The sequence below is a fragment of the Musa acuminata genome, chromosome BXJ3-9 (assembly GCF_036884655.1).
Source record: "Musa acuminata AAA Group cultivar baxijiao chromosome BXJ3-9, Cavendish_Baxijiao_AAA, whole genome shotgun sequence".
NCBI classification, from domain to species: Eukaryota; Viridiplantae; Streptophyta; class Magnoliopsida; order Zingiberales; family Musaceae; genus Musa; species Musa acuminata.
Window position 1 is genome coordinate 46,510,993 of NC_088357.1, and position 17,982 is coordinate 46,528,974.

At 38.4% G+C, this 17,982-nt stretch overlaps 2 protein-coding genes across 2 annotated transcripts; one reads left to right on the forward strand and one right to left on the reverse strand.

Moving 5' to 3' along the window:
- Positions 1-48: 48 nt before the first annotated feature.
- Positions 49-7,575, reverse strand: LOC135649184 (uncharacterized). Its single transcript, XM_065167348.1, has 8 exons — positions 7,421-7,575; positions 6,888-6,976; positions 5,903-5,966; positions 2,510-2,587; positions 1,059-1,135; positions 912-978; positions 711-818; positions 49-262 (listed from the first exon to the last, which is right to left on the reverse strand). The coding sequence occupies exons 1-8, from the start codon at positions 7,490-7,492 to the stop codon at positions 233-235; spliced, it is 585 nt and encodes a 194-aa protein (XP_065023420.1). The 5' UTR covers positions 7,493-7,575; the 3' UTR covers positions 49-232.
- Positions 7,576-13,972: 6,397 nt separating this feature from the next.
- On the forward strand, positions 13,973-15,089 carry LOC135649360 (cyclin-dependent kinase inhibitor 1-like). Its single transcript, XM_065167629.1, has 4 exons — positions 13,973-14,382; positions 14,474-14,526; positions 14,597-14,764; positions 14,875-15,089. Exons 1-4 carry the CDS (start codon positions 14,044-14,046, stop codon positions 14,939-14,941), a joined length of 627 nt encoding a protein of 208 aa, XP_065023701.1. The 5' UTR covers positions 13,973-14,043; the 3' UTR covers positions 14,942-15,089.
- Positions 15,090-17,982: the final 2,893 nt, after the last annotated feature.

The following is a 17,982-nucleotide window of genomic DNA, read 5'->3' on the forward strand; positions in this document are numbered from 1 at the left end:
GTGAAGACACACCAGTTCATGAAAAGAACCAACTGTTCTTTACAAGAATTCAGATGAAATCGGAGTTTCATAATTGCATCATACGATCAACGTCAGCTTACACACAAAGAAAGACATCAACTTTTGGAAAGTCATCGAGAATATCGTCATACATTTAGTGCTGCTGTCCAAGTATTGAAAAAGTGCATCAGGATTGCCCCACTTGATAGATAACATTAGCTAGCAGACGACATCAGCCTAGTCTTGCTTCTCTACGGAGTACCTGAAAGAACACGGAGAAGTATGGCTGATATCCATTCAGCTGAAACTAACTTTAACGTGCAGCACAGTCTAGCCATCTTGGTTCAACCTTCAAATAGATTCACACATTCTCCGTAGTCACATGATATCTTATAGCCATTGACTTTCTTAATTTCGTACTACCATAATTATGATACCATCTTGTTGATTTCTAGGAACTGTGTTATTTGTTAATATTTTGGTATATAAATTTCTTGCTTGCAAATGATATGTAGTATTGGGCTTTTTTTTTTCTCATTTCCATTATTTACAAGAGCTTTTGTTGGTAGCTTTAGATTTTTCATTTTTTTCATTTCTCTGATTATGCATTCAGAACATCTAAATGAGCCTTCAGTGCTATACGGAAATGAAGACTATAGGCATCACATTCTGATGAAAGGAAGTTCATAGCAAAAGAATGTGTAACTGACCTCTTCTGCAAACTTTATCAAAATTGTAGTTCGTGGTCGCTGTTGGCCCTCCATAGGGACAAAGTGCGCTGTCACGACAGCAGGAAAACCTGCATTATCTAAGACACCCTTCGTAACAACCAAAAAAAGAATAACAGATAATTAGTCACTGCTTACAATTTAGTAAACTAAAATAAAATACTATTCAGCAGGGTATCATACCTTGACAATTCCGGCAACAAATGCCCCACAATTGAATGCTCCCATGTCCTTTGGTATGGATATAAATCTTATAAACCAGTACAAAATTCGGTTTAGTTTTCTGTACTGACGGCAGGCAGCAAAAGAGCCACAATAGTGATTCATTACCGGTTGACCAGAAGCTCCTTTTCGCTTATCATGTACTCATCTTCGTGTTCAGTTCCTTTCTCAAGCGAATCAGCCACCTAGTTGCATGATATAGGAATTATTATGTAAATAAAACAGTGAAATTTCTCGCTCAAAGCCCAAACAAAAAGATTTAATATGTTATTCTGAAACCTTCATAATCACCTCATCATTTTATGATAAGTCAATTTAACAATTTAAAAACATGTAATAGGAGGATGCAGCTTTTTGATAAAACCAAGGAATACCCTGGGGTAATCACTCAATCATTTTATGATTATGTCATCCATCTTGTCAAATAGAAACTCCAGTTACATATCAATATTTTCCTTTTTTCTCTTTCTTTGTTCTATCCTAATGCTTATTTTTCTCACTATATGTTTTTTTATTATTTTTAAAAGGAATTATTATTTAGGTCATATGGTTGTCCACATATGTGCCTTTATATATTTGGGCATCATTTATCTACAGATACCTACCTCTATCGATACCAGTTTCATGGTGAAAATTAAAGCAGCGATGCAACACAAAAAAATTTAAAAAACTTAGGTAAAAGATAAGTTTTGGGAAGGATTTTAGGATGATTTGGAAAACTTAAAAAAAAATTAAGCCTACCCACCTATGTCAGTACTCTAGGCATATGGTTAAGATTGAATGGTGCACTAATATTAATTAGACAACTGTCATATGTTAAGCAATTAATCCAAGAGTTAACAATGATATCATAAAGCATTCTATACATAATCAATAGAAAAATGGCATCTTAAGTATAATTATGTAAAATTTTTCATGATGGAATTACAAAAAAAAAAGGTATATCTTAAACCTAGATTATCTTTCAATAAACAGACATTTAAGAATATTTAAATTTGTCCACCGTTTTTAATGTATTCTAGATTTTGCATAACGCTTCTTTATACTTATAAACCACCACTAACTCTGTGATTTAACCTGTGGCTATTGCAAGCACCATGTTGGCTGGTTAGAGTTCATTCTACTTTTAAGTATTTTTAATGGTTTCTCATATCCTCATCCATAAGCCCTCAAAGATATATACATGAGTGTGTTTACGAGTCAGCATGTCAGACACCCTATCAGCTTTATAAAAATACTATTTCTATAATTTTTTATTCTAAGCTTTTATGAATAGAACTTCCATTGTTTCACATACAACTTTAGGTCATCATATTGCTGTCTATTTAAATTATTCTCCATCAAAGTGTTTCCATATGTCCCTTCTGTCTCCTTGTAGAATCACTGTGCATTTGTATGAGATCCCCCATGTCCTCATCCTTGCAACAGCGGTGAAGAGTGCTTCTAAAGCTCTAAACACCATAACTCAAATTTCAAAAAATTTCTTTGCATAACTATATCAAAAAATCTCTTCAGAGAACAACAATCATTAAACAAATAAAAAAGGGTGATATAGCTACCTTTCCGAAAAGCACCTTCCAAACTGTGCTATGCACAAAAGATAAAATCCCAAGTAATCGTGTCTCCCTTCTGTTACCCTATATTCAAGGTTAATATATAGTCAATAAGATTACTTGTACCACGTAGTCATACAACAGAACAAAAAGTCATTATGTCCCAATCAGTCATACATTACCGAATTGCTAAAGTTATATTTAATATCTCAAAATGAAAATCAAAGGATGAGAGTAAATAATAGTCCAAGATCAGATTATTTTCAGAAAATTTGCAGAAAACCTTTTTGCAGAAAATTTGCTAAGTGTACCTTCAGTTATTAAAGACTTTGCTAGTAGTGTATACCAAATTATTGTCATGGACAACTGCTTCATTGCCTAGGCTAATATCTAGGCAATAGGCACGTCCCAGGTAAATACCATGATTCATATTTACATTATCTTATTCGTTAATTAATAGCTTCTGCAAGCTAGAATATATGGTAAAAATGATAATTTTCCAAAATCCTAAAACACGCTCATGACAGCATGTATTGACTAATCAAGACGATGATGAAGTGACTGCTCCTTGATTATTTATTTCCTTCAATGCATTTACTGCCTACACTATCACTTGAACTTTAGATCATTGCCTAGGTTCATCTAGGTTATTTGACTACCAAGGAAAACATATGGCCAAGATAATGGTTGCATATATAAAATATTTAATTGCACAATCACACAAATTATATTGCTGGTGAAGGGTCTTTAACATAATATGTTGTATATTGCCCGCTGCAAAATAATACAAAGCTCTGCCTGAAACTAAAGGAGAAGTTTCTTGCTTTTCCAATTCATAGAAGGTTCAATATGATGGAAGTCTTCAAAACATCACAATTTCGTTTACAAGGAACCTACTGAGAATGAAATATTAGGATTATGAAAAAATCATAAACTATCTTTTATGTAGGTTAAAAAGATAAGGGTGAAGAATAACTTCAAGCGATGCTATAGTATTATATCAGACAATGAAGAATTAGGTGAGTTACAAAAAAAGCTGATGTATAGAAGACATTGGAATGGAAAAAGTCTCATGAAACATCAGAATGCTTAAACTTCAAGATTTGTAATAACTGATGACAAAATTAGCATGAAATCCAAGATATCATGGTTCACTGGATGTGCCAGATCTAAATAAAAAAAAGCCAAATATTGGGGAATTGGCCAAATCAGAAAGTTTTGTTAGGTAATAACTCAATGAACGAGGTGATGGACTGGAACTAAAACACAAAGGTTCAATAAAATTTAAACAAACTTAAAATATAGCAGCTTATCATATTCACATGTACTGATGTGAATGAATTCTTCAGTTGTTCTTTTATTGGCCCATACATGGTTTCTATTATTGACAGAAGAACCCATCCACGTCAATCAAATTCAACTTAAAGGGCCAGTCCACCTGATCCTGCAGGTTCCAACTATTTCTAGCTGCTTCTAGTTGATTCCAACTGATTCTAAATGGTCAAGGAGCATCTGTGGGCTACTGTTGTTGCTCTTCAGATTCTAACATAATTTTTCTGATTTCCTCAATTTTTATCAATTTTAGCAGTTCATATAAAATTTCGGCCATTTTCATGCATATTCTGTCCATTTCCGGGCCAATTTCTGCCAATATAATGTCAACTTATAATAAATGAAAATTAGCCTTCAATATCTGAATTGAACAGTTAGATCAATCTGATTAAGCCTAAACTAATATGTCTATTTCCAATCCACTTCTGATTAGGTGACACTTGCAATGTACAAACAAGGAATAGTTGTTCAAACTTGCATCATGTAGGACAGAGGTTTTCATTGCTAAAACTGAAGAGAGATCTTACGGCTTGATGAAGACCAAATAGAAACCCCAAATCAAGCCTACTTTTTTAAAAAAATATATATTACTATCTTGATCATCAAAAGGTATTGATACTATGATAGTAAGATCGCAGACCTAGGGTCACTAGTAGTTTGTTGGGAACCTCATTACTGAGTTTCTATAGCAATTGAACAATGTTGGAATTAGCAAACTTGAGGTTCTCTCATTTGTATTTTTATCATTAGACAATTACAATACTGATGGTTGCTTGATGAATCTCGTTTATCTACTTTACTTTCATGGTCCACTCAGATGCTAAACAAAGGCAGGTCAATAAGACAAATAAGGTTATAATGATTGTACTCATAGAGGCAAACATCGATAACCTAAATTTGATAAATCAAAATTGTACGGTCGAAGTGCTTTCTGGTTAGTTTCTGAAGCTGATAATGGTCTACGTGATGTGTAGAGAAAAGTTGAAAGTTGTTAATTGCTGGTCATGACGGGTAAAGGGGGAACAGGTAAGAGCCAATCAGCATAACTAGCACTATTGAATCTACAGTGTAGCTTAAAGTGGGAACAGGTTTGGTTCTTGATGGGCATTTTAATAGCCTAAGGATAATGTCAAGATAAAAGGGAGACCAACAAAAAAGCCTTCACTGTTGTTAACAACAAAAACTGGAGAAAGAATTACAAATTCAAGTTGGTGCAAAAACTCGGTTGGGGAACTTACAACTGTGAGAGAACACCAAACATCTAAATCTACAACTGCAGAACTGCTATAAAATGGTTGCTTTTAGTCAATATTTTTTTAATAGAAATCACACCTTAAATTCTTGCATGCCCTAAAAGAAATCATGGTGTTGTTAATGGAACACAAAATATTTCATAACACCAGCAAATCTAAAGTCAATCTGTAGATGTAATACATGAGATTTCAAAACAGTTCAGCTGAAGACAATTTTACTTTTGGGGGTCTTACAACTTACAAGCAAAAAGAAACAAGCACATTATCAATATAACAGATCAGTTTCATTTTCATTTCCAGGGCTGTTTTAAATGCTTCTAAGAGATCCTAAGCAACTCTTCTAGTTAAAGGAAACACATCGTTTTTTATGTCATTGTTATGATCATATAAGAACTAAAATTTAAAACTAAATCTAATCATCAGAGGCACCGACAAGAAAATGTTGGAAGTTTCAAACAATTTCATAATAACAGGAATAACAAGATAAATATGGTCCTTTCTCATATCTATATGGTTATTACAAATTAAACAGAGGGAAGAGTTCACAAATTCAGAAGAAAGAAAAAAGAAAAACACTCACAAAAAACCATTTGCAGACAAGCTTTGATCTGTGAAAAATATGCTTTTCTGAAGTCATATTAATCATGAAAATCAACAAATTTTGTCACTCATCAGCATGAAGTTATGCTTTTATGTCCCAAACAGTTTGAGCAGAAAAGGAGTTTATATGCAACAATCTGAACATAATCATCAAAATTACACATCACTCCTCTGAAACATAGCATCTGTACAGGCACAAGGGCACAACTCATACCTTCTCTCTATGGCAAAGAAGCTCAAGAACTCTTGCACCAACAGCATAGCCTGCATCCTCAAGCCTGCAACATTTAGTGAAGTTCTTTAAGGATCACACATGATAACTGAAATTGACCAAAAAGGAATAACCACAAAGGTATAAAGAATAGCAAACAAGAATAGCTCGAAAATAAAGAATGTCCATATAGAAAGGTATAAAGAATTCTTAGTTTTTAATTTATCAACGAGATCATAATAAAAGATAGTGTGGCTAAAAATATGAAGCACTTCCATATATCTTGAGATTTTACTTCAGCATATGATTTGATTTTGTTTCTATTCATAACAAGATGTGGCTGAGAGATTATGGTAATGTTGTTAATGAATGACAGCAAAAGAGGAATAGAAGAGAAGAAAAAGAAAATATTTAGGTAACAACTTCTTGAGTGGGGTAATCCAGTCAAGTTACGGGTGAAACTTGAAAACTTCAAATGACATTCCTGTTGCAGAAAACTTGTATTCTGCAGAATCAGTCATTGAATATATTTTTGTTCAACATTTTGCCCACTTTCCTGCATCAGTTTATTCTGTCAATTTTAGGGAAAATTTTGAACTCAGTCCTCTACTGCTATGTTTTGTAGCACTTGCAGATCATGGTAAACAAAAGTCACACATGGATGGTAAACAAAAGCTAATTTTCTTCTCCATGAATGATTACTTCTAGAGGATGTGTAGGATCACTAACTCATTAAACTGTTGAGCCTAAACCATTGGCCCAAAATGTCTAAGTTATCTCCCACTTCTTATGTGGGTATAAATCAGGATATTGCACCTACAATTCATAAAAAAAATTTAGCCTTTATTTTTAGAGACACTTCGAACAACAAATTGCTTGTACCGAACGTCACAATTGAGTTGACCACAACACATGAAGATCAGAAGTATCGTGCCTTAAAACTTATATAACCAATTTGTTACCAGCAGCAACTTCAAGTAGCATTTACCTTCTCTCTAGCTCTGCAATATTATCAACTTGAGTCTGGTTGTACTGAACTAACTCTGAGAACAAGAATGCAAACGCACTCAAGCTGACCTGCAAGAAACATATTTGGCTTAACAATCACAATAAATCACACCATACGCGTGCATTTCCACGGCATAGCGTTCGTTGAATCACAGTAGCTGCCCTAAGTTCAGTTGAACATTGGCTAACAACAAATGAAAAAAAAAAAAAAAAAGAAGCCAAATCTCTTCAGAAACTATTAACATCTTCCAGCACGAACTATGCCACACTCCTAGATCGTGCACTTTAACTCGCAAAATCACAAAATATCTATCTTGCGGAACTAATTGATCATAAGGAAATAAAATATTTAATGATCAAAGAAGACCCTTGAGTTCTTGAACTTCAAAGACGAGATCTGGATATAAGAGGGACCATTTCGAGGGCAGCTCGAGAAGAATCGACCAATGGTGACTAATCAATCAAAGACGACATGAGGGCGAAAAAGATCAGGGGTCGAGAAGCGAATCTAACCTCCTGACGGCCTCTGCTAAGAGGCTTTTCGAGCACGTTTGCGTACTGCTTGATCTTTCCTACGCCGATCATGGCTCTTCGCCCTCTCTCTCTCCCCCTCGATTTCGTCTTCCAAGCACGCACACACAGAACACCGCGTCCTTTTGTATATGATCCCAACACGATCGACCCGGTGAAGGGTCCTTAACGAATAGGTTCACCTCCCGCTAGTTTCGGGTCGGATTGGTAGATTCGGATCTAACGTTAACCTTGTAACGATTCGATCTCTGGCCTAGAATCCGACCCATTACAGATATATAGCCTAGCAATCGAGTCCAAACGCAAGATGCTTTATTGCTATTATATACTTAATTGTAATGGACTATAAACGGGTCTGAATTGAGGTTGACCCGCCACTCCAAACCTCCGAACCTCTTTCTGATCGTGACAGGGGTAATAATATATGTTCAATTTTGAAGTGAAAATTTGAATAATTTTTTATAAGTAGGAATAAGATTTCATAATTATATATCTTTAGAAAATTTTTTAAAATTTAAAATTTTAATTATTTTAATTTTTTAAATAAAATATTTAGATCTCAAGTATTTCCTAATAATATTGCTTATTTTGGTGTTTCCTAAATAGTATCTTAATTCAAAAAATATATATTTAACTATCCATTTTTCATCGTTGTCCCTCAACTATTATCGTCACTCATATCATTTTTTACTTTTATCATAAGACTTTGTTGTCGATATAGAGAAGAGGACAAGGAAAAGGAAGGAAGGATACTACAAGAAATAAGGGAAGAGAAGCAAACGATAAAAAAAAAAAGGGAAAAGAATAATTGATGGAGAAAGGAGGGAAGAGGAGGGGAAGGATGCACTATAACGGAGGAGGCGACAAAGGAGAATAGTATTAGAGTTTTTGAATTAGATATTATTTGAGAAATACGTAAAATATAAGTATTTTATTAAAAAATTATCTTTTTATTTTTTTCATTATTCATTAGTTTTCTTAATGGAATCCATATAATTTTACTACTGCATTGACAATGTAAGGTGACATCATTGAATTTTAAATGAGGAACTAATAAGCAATGAATCTGTTCAAAAATTATTTATTTTTATAAGATCTGAAATTTTGTATTTCTCATAAATTAATGTTTATTTTTGCATGAAGGTAATCTACTTTTGCAGAATGCATATATAAATATAAAATAGGATAAAATTCATAAACATAACCTAAAGTTATGAAAGAATTAGATGGCCCACAATTTAACCTTTTGGGTTGCTTTCATATCCAATCCTATATGTGTTATCTCTTACCAACTTGACTCAAATTCATCTGATTTAAAAAGTTCAATGTCGTATTATAGCTAAGGTTCACCAAAAAAAAAATTATAAAATCTTAAAAAGTAAATTATAGTTTAGTTTATCCTTATGGATAAGATGGGGATGATTGAGTCATAAATGAATGTGGTCTTAAGGAAATATTAGGAAAATATTCATGAGCGATAAACCTTAAAGAGATAACTAACAAACGTCTTATATTACTTAACAATATAAGAATCCATGACATATAAGGAAATATTAGGAAAATATTCATGACATATAACAGTGTTAGGATCAAGAGCGGCAGGGGGGTGAATTAGTACAGCGAAAAAATTATATCGATTTCAAAAAATATTTCATTTCGATAAAAACTGGTTTGACTCAAATCATTTGTTTCAGAGTAAAGTAAGTAGAGAAGAGAAGGTGAGATAGTTTGTAACGTAGTAAAGTTGAATGTAGTAAAAAGAAGTTACAATAAGGGAACACATCAGAATTTATAATGGTTCAGTCATTGTGACCTACATCTACTTATGATTCCTTCTCCGTTGATGTCATTGGTGTCTGCTAAAGGTTCTCCTTTAATAGGCGAAGACCAACCACCTCTTTACAGCATTTTTTCCTTTTCGCATGTTTATGAGATAACCCTTACAAACCTTACTCTTCTTTCTTGGATGATTACAAAATTAAGAGAGGGAGGAGGAGGACTCTTCTCACTTTTACAACACTTATAACATCCCAACATTCAAGGATTTTTCGCACTTTTAATTGTACTTTGTTATCCTTTTATGCAGAAAATTGGTGGGGTATTTATAGGCCCCAATAGCTTCAGAATTGGAGCAAAAAAGTGTCACTTCCTCATATTTCGAGGTACTGGAGGTACCATCGCCTGACTCTTTGACACTGGGTGGTATCACCGCCTAGTCTGGCGGTACCACCGCCTCATAAAGCTCTCAAAGACTAAGCTCTAGCGGTACCACCACTGGTAGGTAATAACTATCGATGACACTACCGCTTAGTCTGGGCAGTACCATCGATTAGAGCATCTGGGAGACTGAGTCCTAAGCGGTGCCACCACCGGCCGTGATTTCAGGTGCTGAATGAGTTGTTTAACCGACCTACTTCAGCCCTATTAAGGGCCCAGTTGGTCCCTAACTGAGTTAGTGGGATTACCTCCCAATCCTAACTTAACCTAAGATCTAACTACGATAATTAAGACATTTAATAAGGTATTCTTGTTCAGGTATGTCAATTGTTCTTCCAGCAAGGTTCCGACGATCTCTCAGTAATGTTCTGGTAGACTTCCAGCAATCTCCTGGACTTCACGATGATCTTCTCGTCGAGTTCCGACGAGCTTCTTCGGCAAGCTCTTGGACTTCTCGATTAATTCCGATGGAACTTCCGACAAACTCTCGAATTCCCAATGAAATCTTAATCTTGACTCCGATATGCTTTATGTCTTACTTGCACACTTTTCTAGATTAGATCAAACAATTTACCAATTGATTTTATCATCAAAATTCGAGATTCAACAATTAGGAGATTAATGTCCAATATGATATAATTCTAATTTTTTTACTCAAAAAATCTTTACTTACATCTTCTAAACATGATTACTTTTATAAGAATAAAAAATAAACAAGAGAAAGGTAAACTCAGAAATGGAAAGCATAGAACTCTTCATGGAAGCTCAATTCTGCTGAGAATTTGAGAAGAAACTATGTTATTGGGTATAGTAAAATTTCTAGATCTAAAGGAAAGAAATGTAACCCCAAAACCATGACTATTGTTTTTACTATTTCTCTTCATGTTATTTTTTATCTTGTATTTTTTAAATATATTTTATCTAGGGCTATTTCCCTAGAAAATAGCCATATTTTGGGTGTTTCTCAAAAGCTACCACCTCTTTTTTTTTTTCTTAAATAGTACCGATAATTTTAAAAAAACCCAAAATATCCGTATTTTTTTTCATAAAAAATTTTATCCATTTTTATCAGTTTTAAATTATTACAATATTTTTATTTGACTCATTATAGTATTTTTAATAATATTTATAATATTTTATTAAGGTATTGAAAATAATGTAAATGCCACTGAAGAACACTATAAATGATATTATATTATGTCTCTTCGCTAGTCATTCATCGTAGATCATTAAGGTATTATATTTTTAGGCTTATAGTTGATTTGATTAAGGTTAAGAGTCAATTTAGATCATTTATATTATCTTTGAGTAGAGATTATAGTATTTTTATTGTGGTGGCTAAAACATCGTAATAAGTTAATTTTTTTTTTAGATTATGTGTTTTGTAAACTATTATAAATAACTATTTGAATCGTAGTATGATATATCAAATAGTTTTTAGTATGTTTTGATTTCATTTGACTTATTTATAATATTTGTAAGTATGTTTCATAGTATTTTTGTTATGGTAGTTAGAACATTGGACTAAAACATTGTAACAAGTGAAAAAAATTTTAAGGATGGTTTAGTTTTTTTTAAAATTAGAGGTGCTATTCAAAATAAAATAAAATAAAAAATATCAATTGAAAATTTATCTAAAATATAAATATTTTATGGATAAATCGCCCTTTTATCTACAAGTAAAACAAGTAATATAAGGTAGAATACAATTAAGGTGCTGTCACACTCAAACAGGACCGAACACCAAAAAAGACTGAGTGCAGGTACTTCTCTCGGACATCAAAGGGTCTCCACCCCTAACTTTTTACCGTCCCATATTTTTCATCGCCATGCATGCATGAACGTACGTGATTTCTTCGTCATCTTTTTCTTTGCATGGAATCAGGCCATGGAAAGCCTTTCACATGAAAGGAAAAGAGACTCGATAGTGCATCATTGATGACTTCTCTTCCCTAAAAACAGCTCAGAAAAATTTGGAACTTCTTTTTGGTGAGGACCACGTACTCTTTTCGTGCTAAAAGAAGCACATCAGAAGGAAGTCACTGAGCTTAATGACTGAACTACAAGTCTGTCAAAGAACCAGTTTAAGTTACTATTGTAGCAGCCGTTGTGGAAATCACACTGATGTTTTTCTTTGTATGCGTGTTAAAATTTATATTCATTATAAAAACTTATATATGTGATGCATAAAACATTTTGGTAGATCAGTAAAACCCATGGAACCAACTCGAACTTGTGTTGTTCCAAGGCATTTAGTTCGACAGAAATGAGTCCTGTTGGGAGAGGAAATGTCATGTGATTGCAACAGTACAAAGCTTTACAAAAATCCAAATGACCGGCGATCATTCTCAGCTGTAGGAAGACAAGATATGTCGCAGTCTAGCATTCATCAAGAAATGTAGGAGGTTCAGCGAAAGAGGGATAAGATATTGACTGGTCGGAGCTAACCAGCGAAAGGATCACATGCATGCTACAGTATGTTGAGTGCCCAACTCATTAAGCTTTTACCAATGGAGGTACACTCTCGAAAGTGAGATTCAATGTCAGCTACTAGATTGTTTCGGACTCTCAGTGACAACCAGTACTCTTCTAGTAAATCTCCAAGTCACTCCACAACACCATCAGTACATTAGAAGACAGAATGATGTCTTTTACACCAAGAACATGGGTTGCATGGAAGCTTTGTACCTCCTCCACATATACTACATTTTATCTCTCCGGCGGATCCTGAATGACGTTGTGGGTAAGCAACTACAATTCTTGAGAGAGAGAGACAAACCTTTTTACCTGGGGCAAGGATACACGGCACCTTTTGTAAGCCTGTGCATGGAAACAGGAACCTATTCATGGACAAGGATTTCCGTGCCCGCCGGAGCTGTGTCTATGTGCGCTCCTAGTTGCACCAACCAACCTTTATTCCTTGGTCGACTCTTCAAGTGTGGGAGTGTCCTTTTATCTACTTGTTGTCTCGCATGGGGCCATTGTAAATAATGAAAGTTCATGTTCTTAATATGTATCAAACTCTGAGAAAATTGGTGAATAATAATAATTTTTAGGCACAAATTATTTAACGAACGTTACGTAAGCGGAATTTAGATCGAGTCGACCATTTCATGGCTACTTGGATAAGGTTGAAGGAGCCCCAACTTTGCTTCTGCGCTGCGCTGCGCTCGTACTTCCATGGCAGGAGAGAGCTTTTATTGTCAGGTTGTAACCGTCATCGCAGGGGAAGCAGCCATTTTTTCACCACGGTAAGAGACCACGGGAGAACGTTGCCGTTGTACTCTGCAGCATGGAACAATCCGTCCTCTTCCTGCACAACAAACACATCCGTCCATGGTAAGTGACCACGGACACCCATGCGAGAGGCCAACCGGCTAGTGTTTGCCCCTCCTCACTCCACCCCTCATTTTCTCAACTCCATTCGTTAATTATTGGATTATTTTCAGAATTTACATGCACATTTGATATATATATATATATATATATATATATATATATATATATATATATATATATATATATATATATATATATATATATATATATATATACTGCTCGGAAGTCCCCCAAATTAACCGACGGTTCTTTCGAATCGTACGGTCCGAGTCTCTAGCTATTCGAAACAGGAATGTGGGGCCTACAGAATGGCCACTCGGTGGCCCCCACTGTCGGGTACCCGGAACGCCGGGACCACCAGGGCCGTGGTCCCCAGTGGACGGCCGGTGTGGATTCCCCCCAACCACCACGAATCGCGTCGCGACCTTTTTAAAGCAAAGGCCAAGCTTCGTCATGATTACGCCTCTAATCCATCTAGGCCGTACGATCATCTAGACGGACGGACGCGTAACGCACCTAACGGCTAGCGGCTGTGAAAAATGTCCTTAAAGCGGAACGACGTTAAGTTATGCAATTATGTAACATCAATGCAAGCCGTTAATGTCGGTTTAAGTTCTTTTTTTCTTATGTTAATGTCGTCGTTTTAAATCGAATCAAAATATGTCACAGTAAAAGAAGGGCAGTTAGCGGTGGCGAACGTGTTAGTAGCCGTTTGATGTGGGTTAGACGGACGGAATTGCGCGAGTTCACTTGACCGGTTTAATCCCGCCCGATCCATACCATTCGCACGGGACTATGCGAATCTCGAATCAGCCGATGGACCAGAAATGGGCACTGACCCGCACACACGTCGCGTTCCACTTGTCTCAAAATCCCAACGGCAAGATCCTCCTAACGGTGCCGTAGCGCTACAATTAACGGGATGAGCATTCAAAAGTAACGGAAACCCAGCGGGAAGCAAACCTAACCGTCAAGTCGGATCAGAACACCTACTTCTTCGCCATAGCGCCTGCTCTCTCATTTTCAGTGTCAGAAAATTAGGGTGAGGGATGGGGAGGTACACGACGAAGTGCAGTCGAGCAGTCGATGAACTCGCGGTTACGGAGGTGACCCAGGATGTGGGAGCGAGGACGAGAGCGAGGACCCTGGCCCTCGCCTCCGCCGCGGCTGTAGCTGGGTCGAAGCGGAGAAATGCGGCTGCGCCGCCCCCAGAGGTGGTGCAGACGTCGACCTACCTCCAGCTCCGTAGCCGTCACCTCGTCATGATGACCCGGGGGAAGACGCAGCGACCGGCGAACTCTTCTGCCTCTTCAAATCCCGACCTCTCGGTGGAGAGGGTCTCCCGTTGCTCCAGCAACGCTTCCAGCGAGGTGGTGTTCAACGAGCAGGCAAGTCGGAAACGTAAATTATGGTGTAATTCAAACTCGTCGTCTCGAATTGGCTCAGTGCTCGTTTCTTGTTCTTCATTTCTTGTTTTAGGATGGCGAGGTTTTGGATAGCTCGACGTGCAACTTCGATTCCAGACGAGCGAGGTTGGTGGCTTCCAATTCTTCAAAATTCCCCACCCTTGCTTCGGTTTACGCCATACTGCCTCGATTTCAGGAGGGAGATGCCCCCCTCGAACGAGGCGCAATGCGAAGCGGGTGATCTGGAATCGATGACGGAGGCGAGTTCGAGTTGGAGGAAGGCAGAGGCGACGCCGACGCAGGCAGAGATCGAGGAGTTCTTCGCTGCAGCGGAGAGAGAGCAGGCGCAGCAGTTCGCCGACAAGTAAGCTCCTCTCACTACAGCGCACGTTAGCAGGGCGGGACTCTCCGTTCGTCGTCATAAAATTGAAGCCTTATGATGCTTATTACTTTGCCCGTTCCGTTTCGCCGCAGGTACAACTACGACGTCGTCCACGACGTTCCGTTCGACGGCCGCTTCGAGTGGGTTCGAATCAACTAACCAAGGGAAGCAGAAAAATAAGGAAAAAGGAAAAGAACTTTTATCATTTTATCTCTCTTTTATCTGCTTTTTGTATAGCATCGCGAGGTCGCGGAAGAAAACGAAGCTTCCATATTCTCTTGACAGACCTAATAAATTCTCTTCTCCACTGCCCCATCTTATTTCCATCGTCTGATCTCGATCGCACGGCCCTTTATGGCTGATTATTTTCGATAAAGGGCGGAGAAACCGAAGGAGGCACGGAAAGGGGTAGCAGCTCTCGGCGGGTGGTGGCGTGCCTGATCGTTGTGGGGCGAAGGGTGCGATGCACATTGTACGAGCTCTCAAGAAGACCTCCGCCGAGCGCCGCGTTCCGCCACGTGACGGCGATCCTCGTGGTGGAAGGCTTGGTAGAGCGCCGCGATGCACGTGGTGAGCGCTCCTTCCCCTAATCCTCTCGTCGCCTGCCTTTTCTTGTTTGTTTTCTCTTTCCGCTGGTTTTATGGCGACCGATTTAGCCGGATCTTTGAACCACTCGTTCCTTTGTTGATTTGCTATTCTTGGGGGTGCATCGGATCCGGTGCATGGGTCATCATGACGTAGAAGAATGGCGGCCAGGATGGAAAGAGAGGGGTGGACGGGAGTGGAATGTTAGCATCTTTGAAATTAGTGCGCGTCGCGTCCACCGAAGAATGAGATAGAAAGTGATGATTAAAATACAGAAAGATAGAGGTTTATCAAAGCAGAGAGAGAATCATGGAGAAGAAGACTGAGATCCGTGCTTTGCGGCGGGATATACCGCATCCGAGGTGATGAAACAACTTTGAGTTGCGGCATGGAGTTTGCCGTTGGACTTTGGGGTAGAGGAAGGGGACGACGATGATCCCTAAGACGCGTAACATTCCATGAATAGCACAGGATAGAATAGTAGCCTATATCTTCGACGTGTTGACTCTGTACGCTGCTTCTCGATCCGCCAGGGGCCTCGAAAAAGGGTTCATTTCTCGTGTCAGTGGTGGTGACTGTAGCTTGATGCGTACAAATGGAGAACGAGAGCACCAGCAAGTTTACTGTGTGAGACAGGTTAGTTTGTCTATATCAATGGAAAATATATGACGATTGGGGGTGGGGTTGGGGAATGGTAACGCTGAGCAAGTTTTGATCAAATGAGTTGATTTGGACATTGTCGAGATGGAACTCATTATTCCTATAAATAATTGCGAGGTGGGGATTGTTACTTGTGGTAGTAAGTTAGATTTGATGGTCACTGATTAGCATATAGAGGAAAGAAAGTATTTAAAATAGGAAAACAGAAAATAATAATCAAAGAAGCTGCATCTACTAAATGCATTCTAATTAGTAAGAAAGTTGTGTAAAGGTTTTCTCCATTCATCAAAATAGTGTTATGTTTGGTTGAAGATTCCTTGGTGTTATGAAACAAAACAAAGATGATACACTATTGCAAAGAGCAACAAAGGTTTAGAGAGAATACAAAGATTGAGGAGTAAACAAGGATAAGATATTGAGATATGAATGGTAATGTTTAATTGCCAATAAGAATCATGAATGTTCTATTTGTTGAATCCACAAATGTGGGAGAGGGCATCAATCTTCGTTGAGCCCACTTAATTATCAAATTAAAAATAAAGGTCGAGTGGATTTTATCCTACTCATATCTATCCCAAATTTTATATATGAAAGTCCTATTACGGCTTAAGGGAGTTGGATGACTAGGTCTAAAAGAAACTAGATCCATGGCCGTCCCGATAAAGCCAAGAAAAATGTTAAATAGTTCATCACATTTAGAAATAACAATAGAATTCTTCCAAATATTTATAATTCATGGATGCGTACATGTTGCTTTATGGGCTCGTATAATGGGTTCCCAAGGAAAATTCCGTTAGGAATTATACAGGAGCATCGTATACTATAGAATAGAGCACCTACCCACCCTGCTCAGATTAAGTATACAAGCGGTTTTGATGGGATCAAATGATTTTTCATGTATTTTTATCTTTGAAAACTCAACCAGGGATTCTTTTACTTATATATATTTTCTCGTATGATCAATTATCTCACGACATTGGGATCATATTTGCGTACCAACTTAAGATATGCATTGATAAGGGTAAAAATGGCGACAAGACGCGCATGACGTCAGCCATCCTGAATAAAGCCTCACACCCCCAGGTCAACGCAGATCGGGGCGCCGACCGAGGCACATTAACGCCCTGCTCAAGATCAGTTCTTCACGCCATGCCAACACCTATGTCAGACGCTACCAGTTCGCCCCCTGCAAGCGGGCACATCAGGGAACAGTAAGCTCCCCTATAAATACCCTCGCATTCCGAACGGTAAAGGGGACTGGAACTTCTACTTCTTCATCTAAAACCCCTCTTCGCTTCCTCTAACTTGGTCTTCGGAGGGGTCGGGCCGAGCTTCCGACCCGACCTCCGTGCAGGTACGAAGGTGCCCGACCTCCCGCTGGGCTTCCGGCGTGGAGTCGCCTCCAGGAGGACCCGACGACACAACACGCAACCACCCAGATGGTTCGTCAAAGCCCACCTCGGAGAGGTCCCCTCGTCGACCGGGCCCGAACCAAGCCGCGTCGGCTCCCCAAGGCCACGACTTAAAGTTGTTCACCACAACATTTTGGCGCTAGAAGGAGGGCCCGCCCCAGCATGTCGAGGGATCACCAGCTTGGCTATGACGAACCCACAATTGGGGGGTCGCACTCGACTGTAGCCTCGGGGGAACATCCCCCGCACGGTGACCATCGTGGCGAACACCCTGCCACGACCTCAGAACGATATTGGCGAATATTCAACGACCGGGGCTTCCTGCCACCCGACGGCGCCCCAGCCGACTCGACGCCCGTGTCGCCCGAGGCCTTTCAGGCCCTCGTTCATCAAGTCCAAGCTCTAACGGACATGGTGCAATCCATCATCCCATACATTGCTCAACCGCTGCAGCAAGAAGAGCCACCCGTTCAGGCTCGCACACCACCCCCGGAGTCTCCCGGTTCGCCTCGGGTCCCGTCATTACCACTCGAGGATCAAGTG

What these genes read in the sequence shown, in the direction of transcription:
- LOC135649184 (XM_065167348.1), bottom strand. Translation starts at nt 7,492, where the DNA reads ATGATCGGCGTAGGAAAGATCAAGCAGTACGCAAACGTGCTCGAAAAG. An exon ending in TTCTTTGCCATAGAGAGAAG is followed by an intron (nt 2,588 to 5,902) that starts GTATGAGTTGTG and finishes CCTTGAATATAG; the next exon opens with GGTAACAGAAGGGAGACACG. An exon ending in AAGGAGCTTCTGGTCAACCG is followed by an intron (nt 979 to 1,058) that starts GTAATGAATCAC and finishes CTGGTTTATAAG; the next exon opens with ATTTATATCCATACCAAAGG.
- LOC135649360 (XM_065167629.1), top strand. Translation starts at nt 14,044, where the DNA reads ATGGGGAGGTACACGACGAAGTGCAGTCGAGCAGTCGATGAACTCGCG. An exon ending in TTCGATTCCAGACGAGCGAG is followed by an intron (nt 14,527 to 14,596) that starts GTTGGTGGCTTC and finishes CCTCGATTTCAG; the next exon opens with GAGGGAGATGCCCCCCTCGA. An exon ending in GCGCAGCAGTTCGCCGACAA is followed by an intron (nt 14,765 to 14,874) that starts GTAAGCTCCTCT and finishes GTTTCGCCGCAG; the next exon opens with GTACAACTACGACGTCGTCC.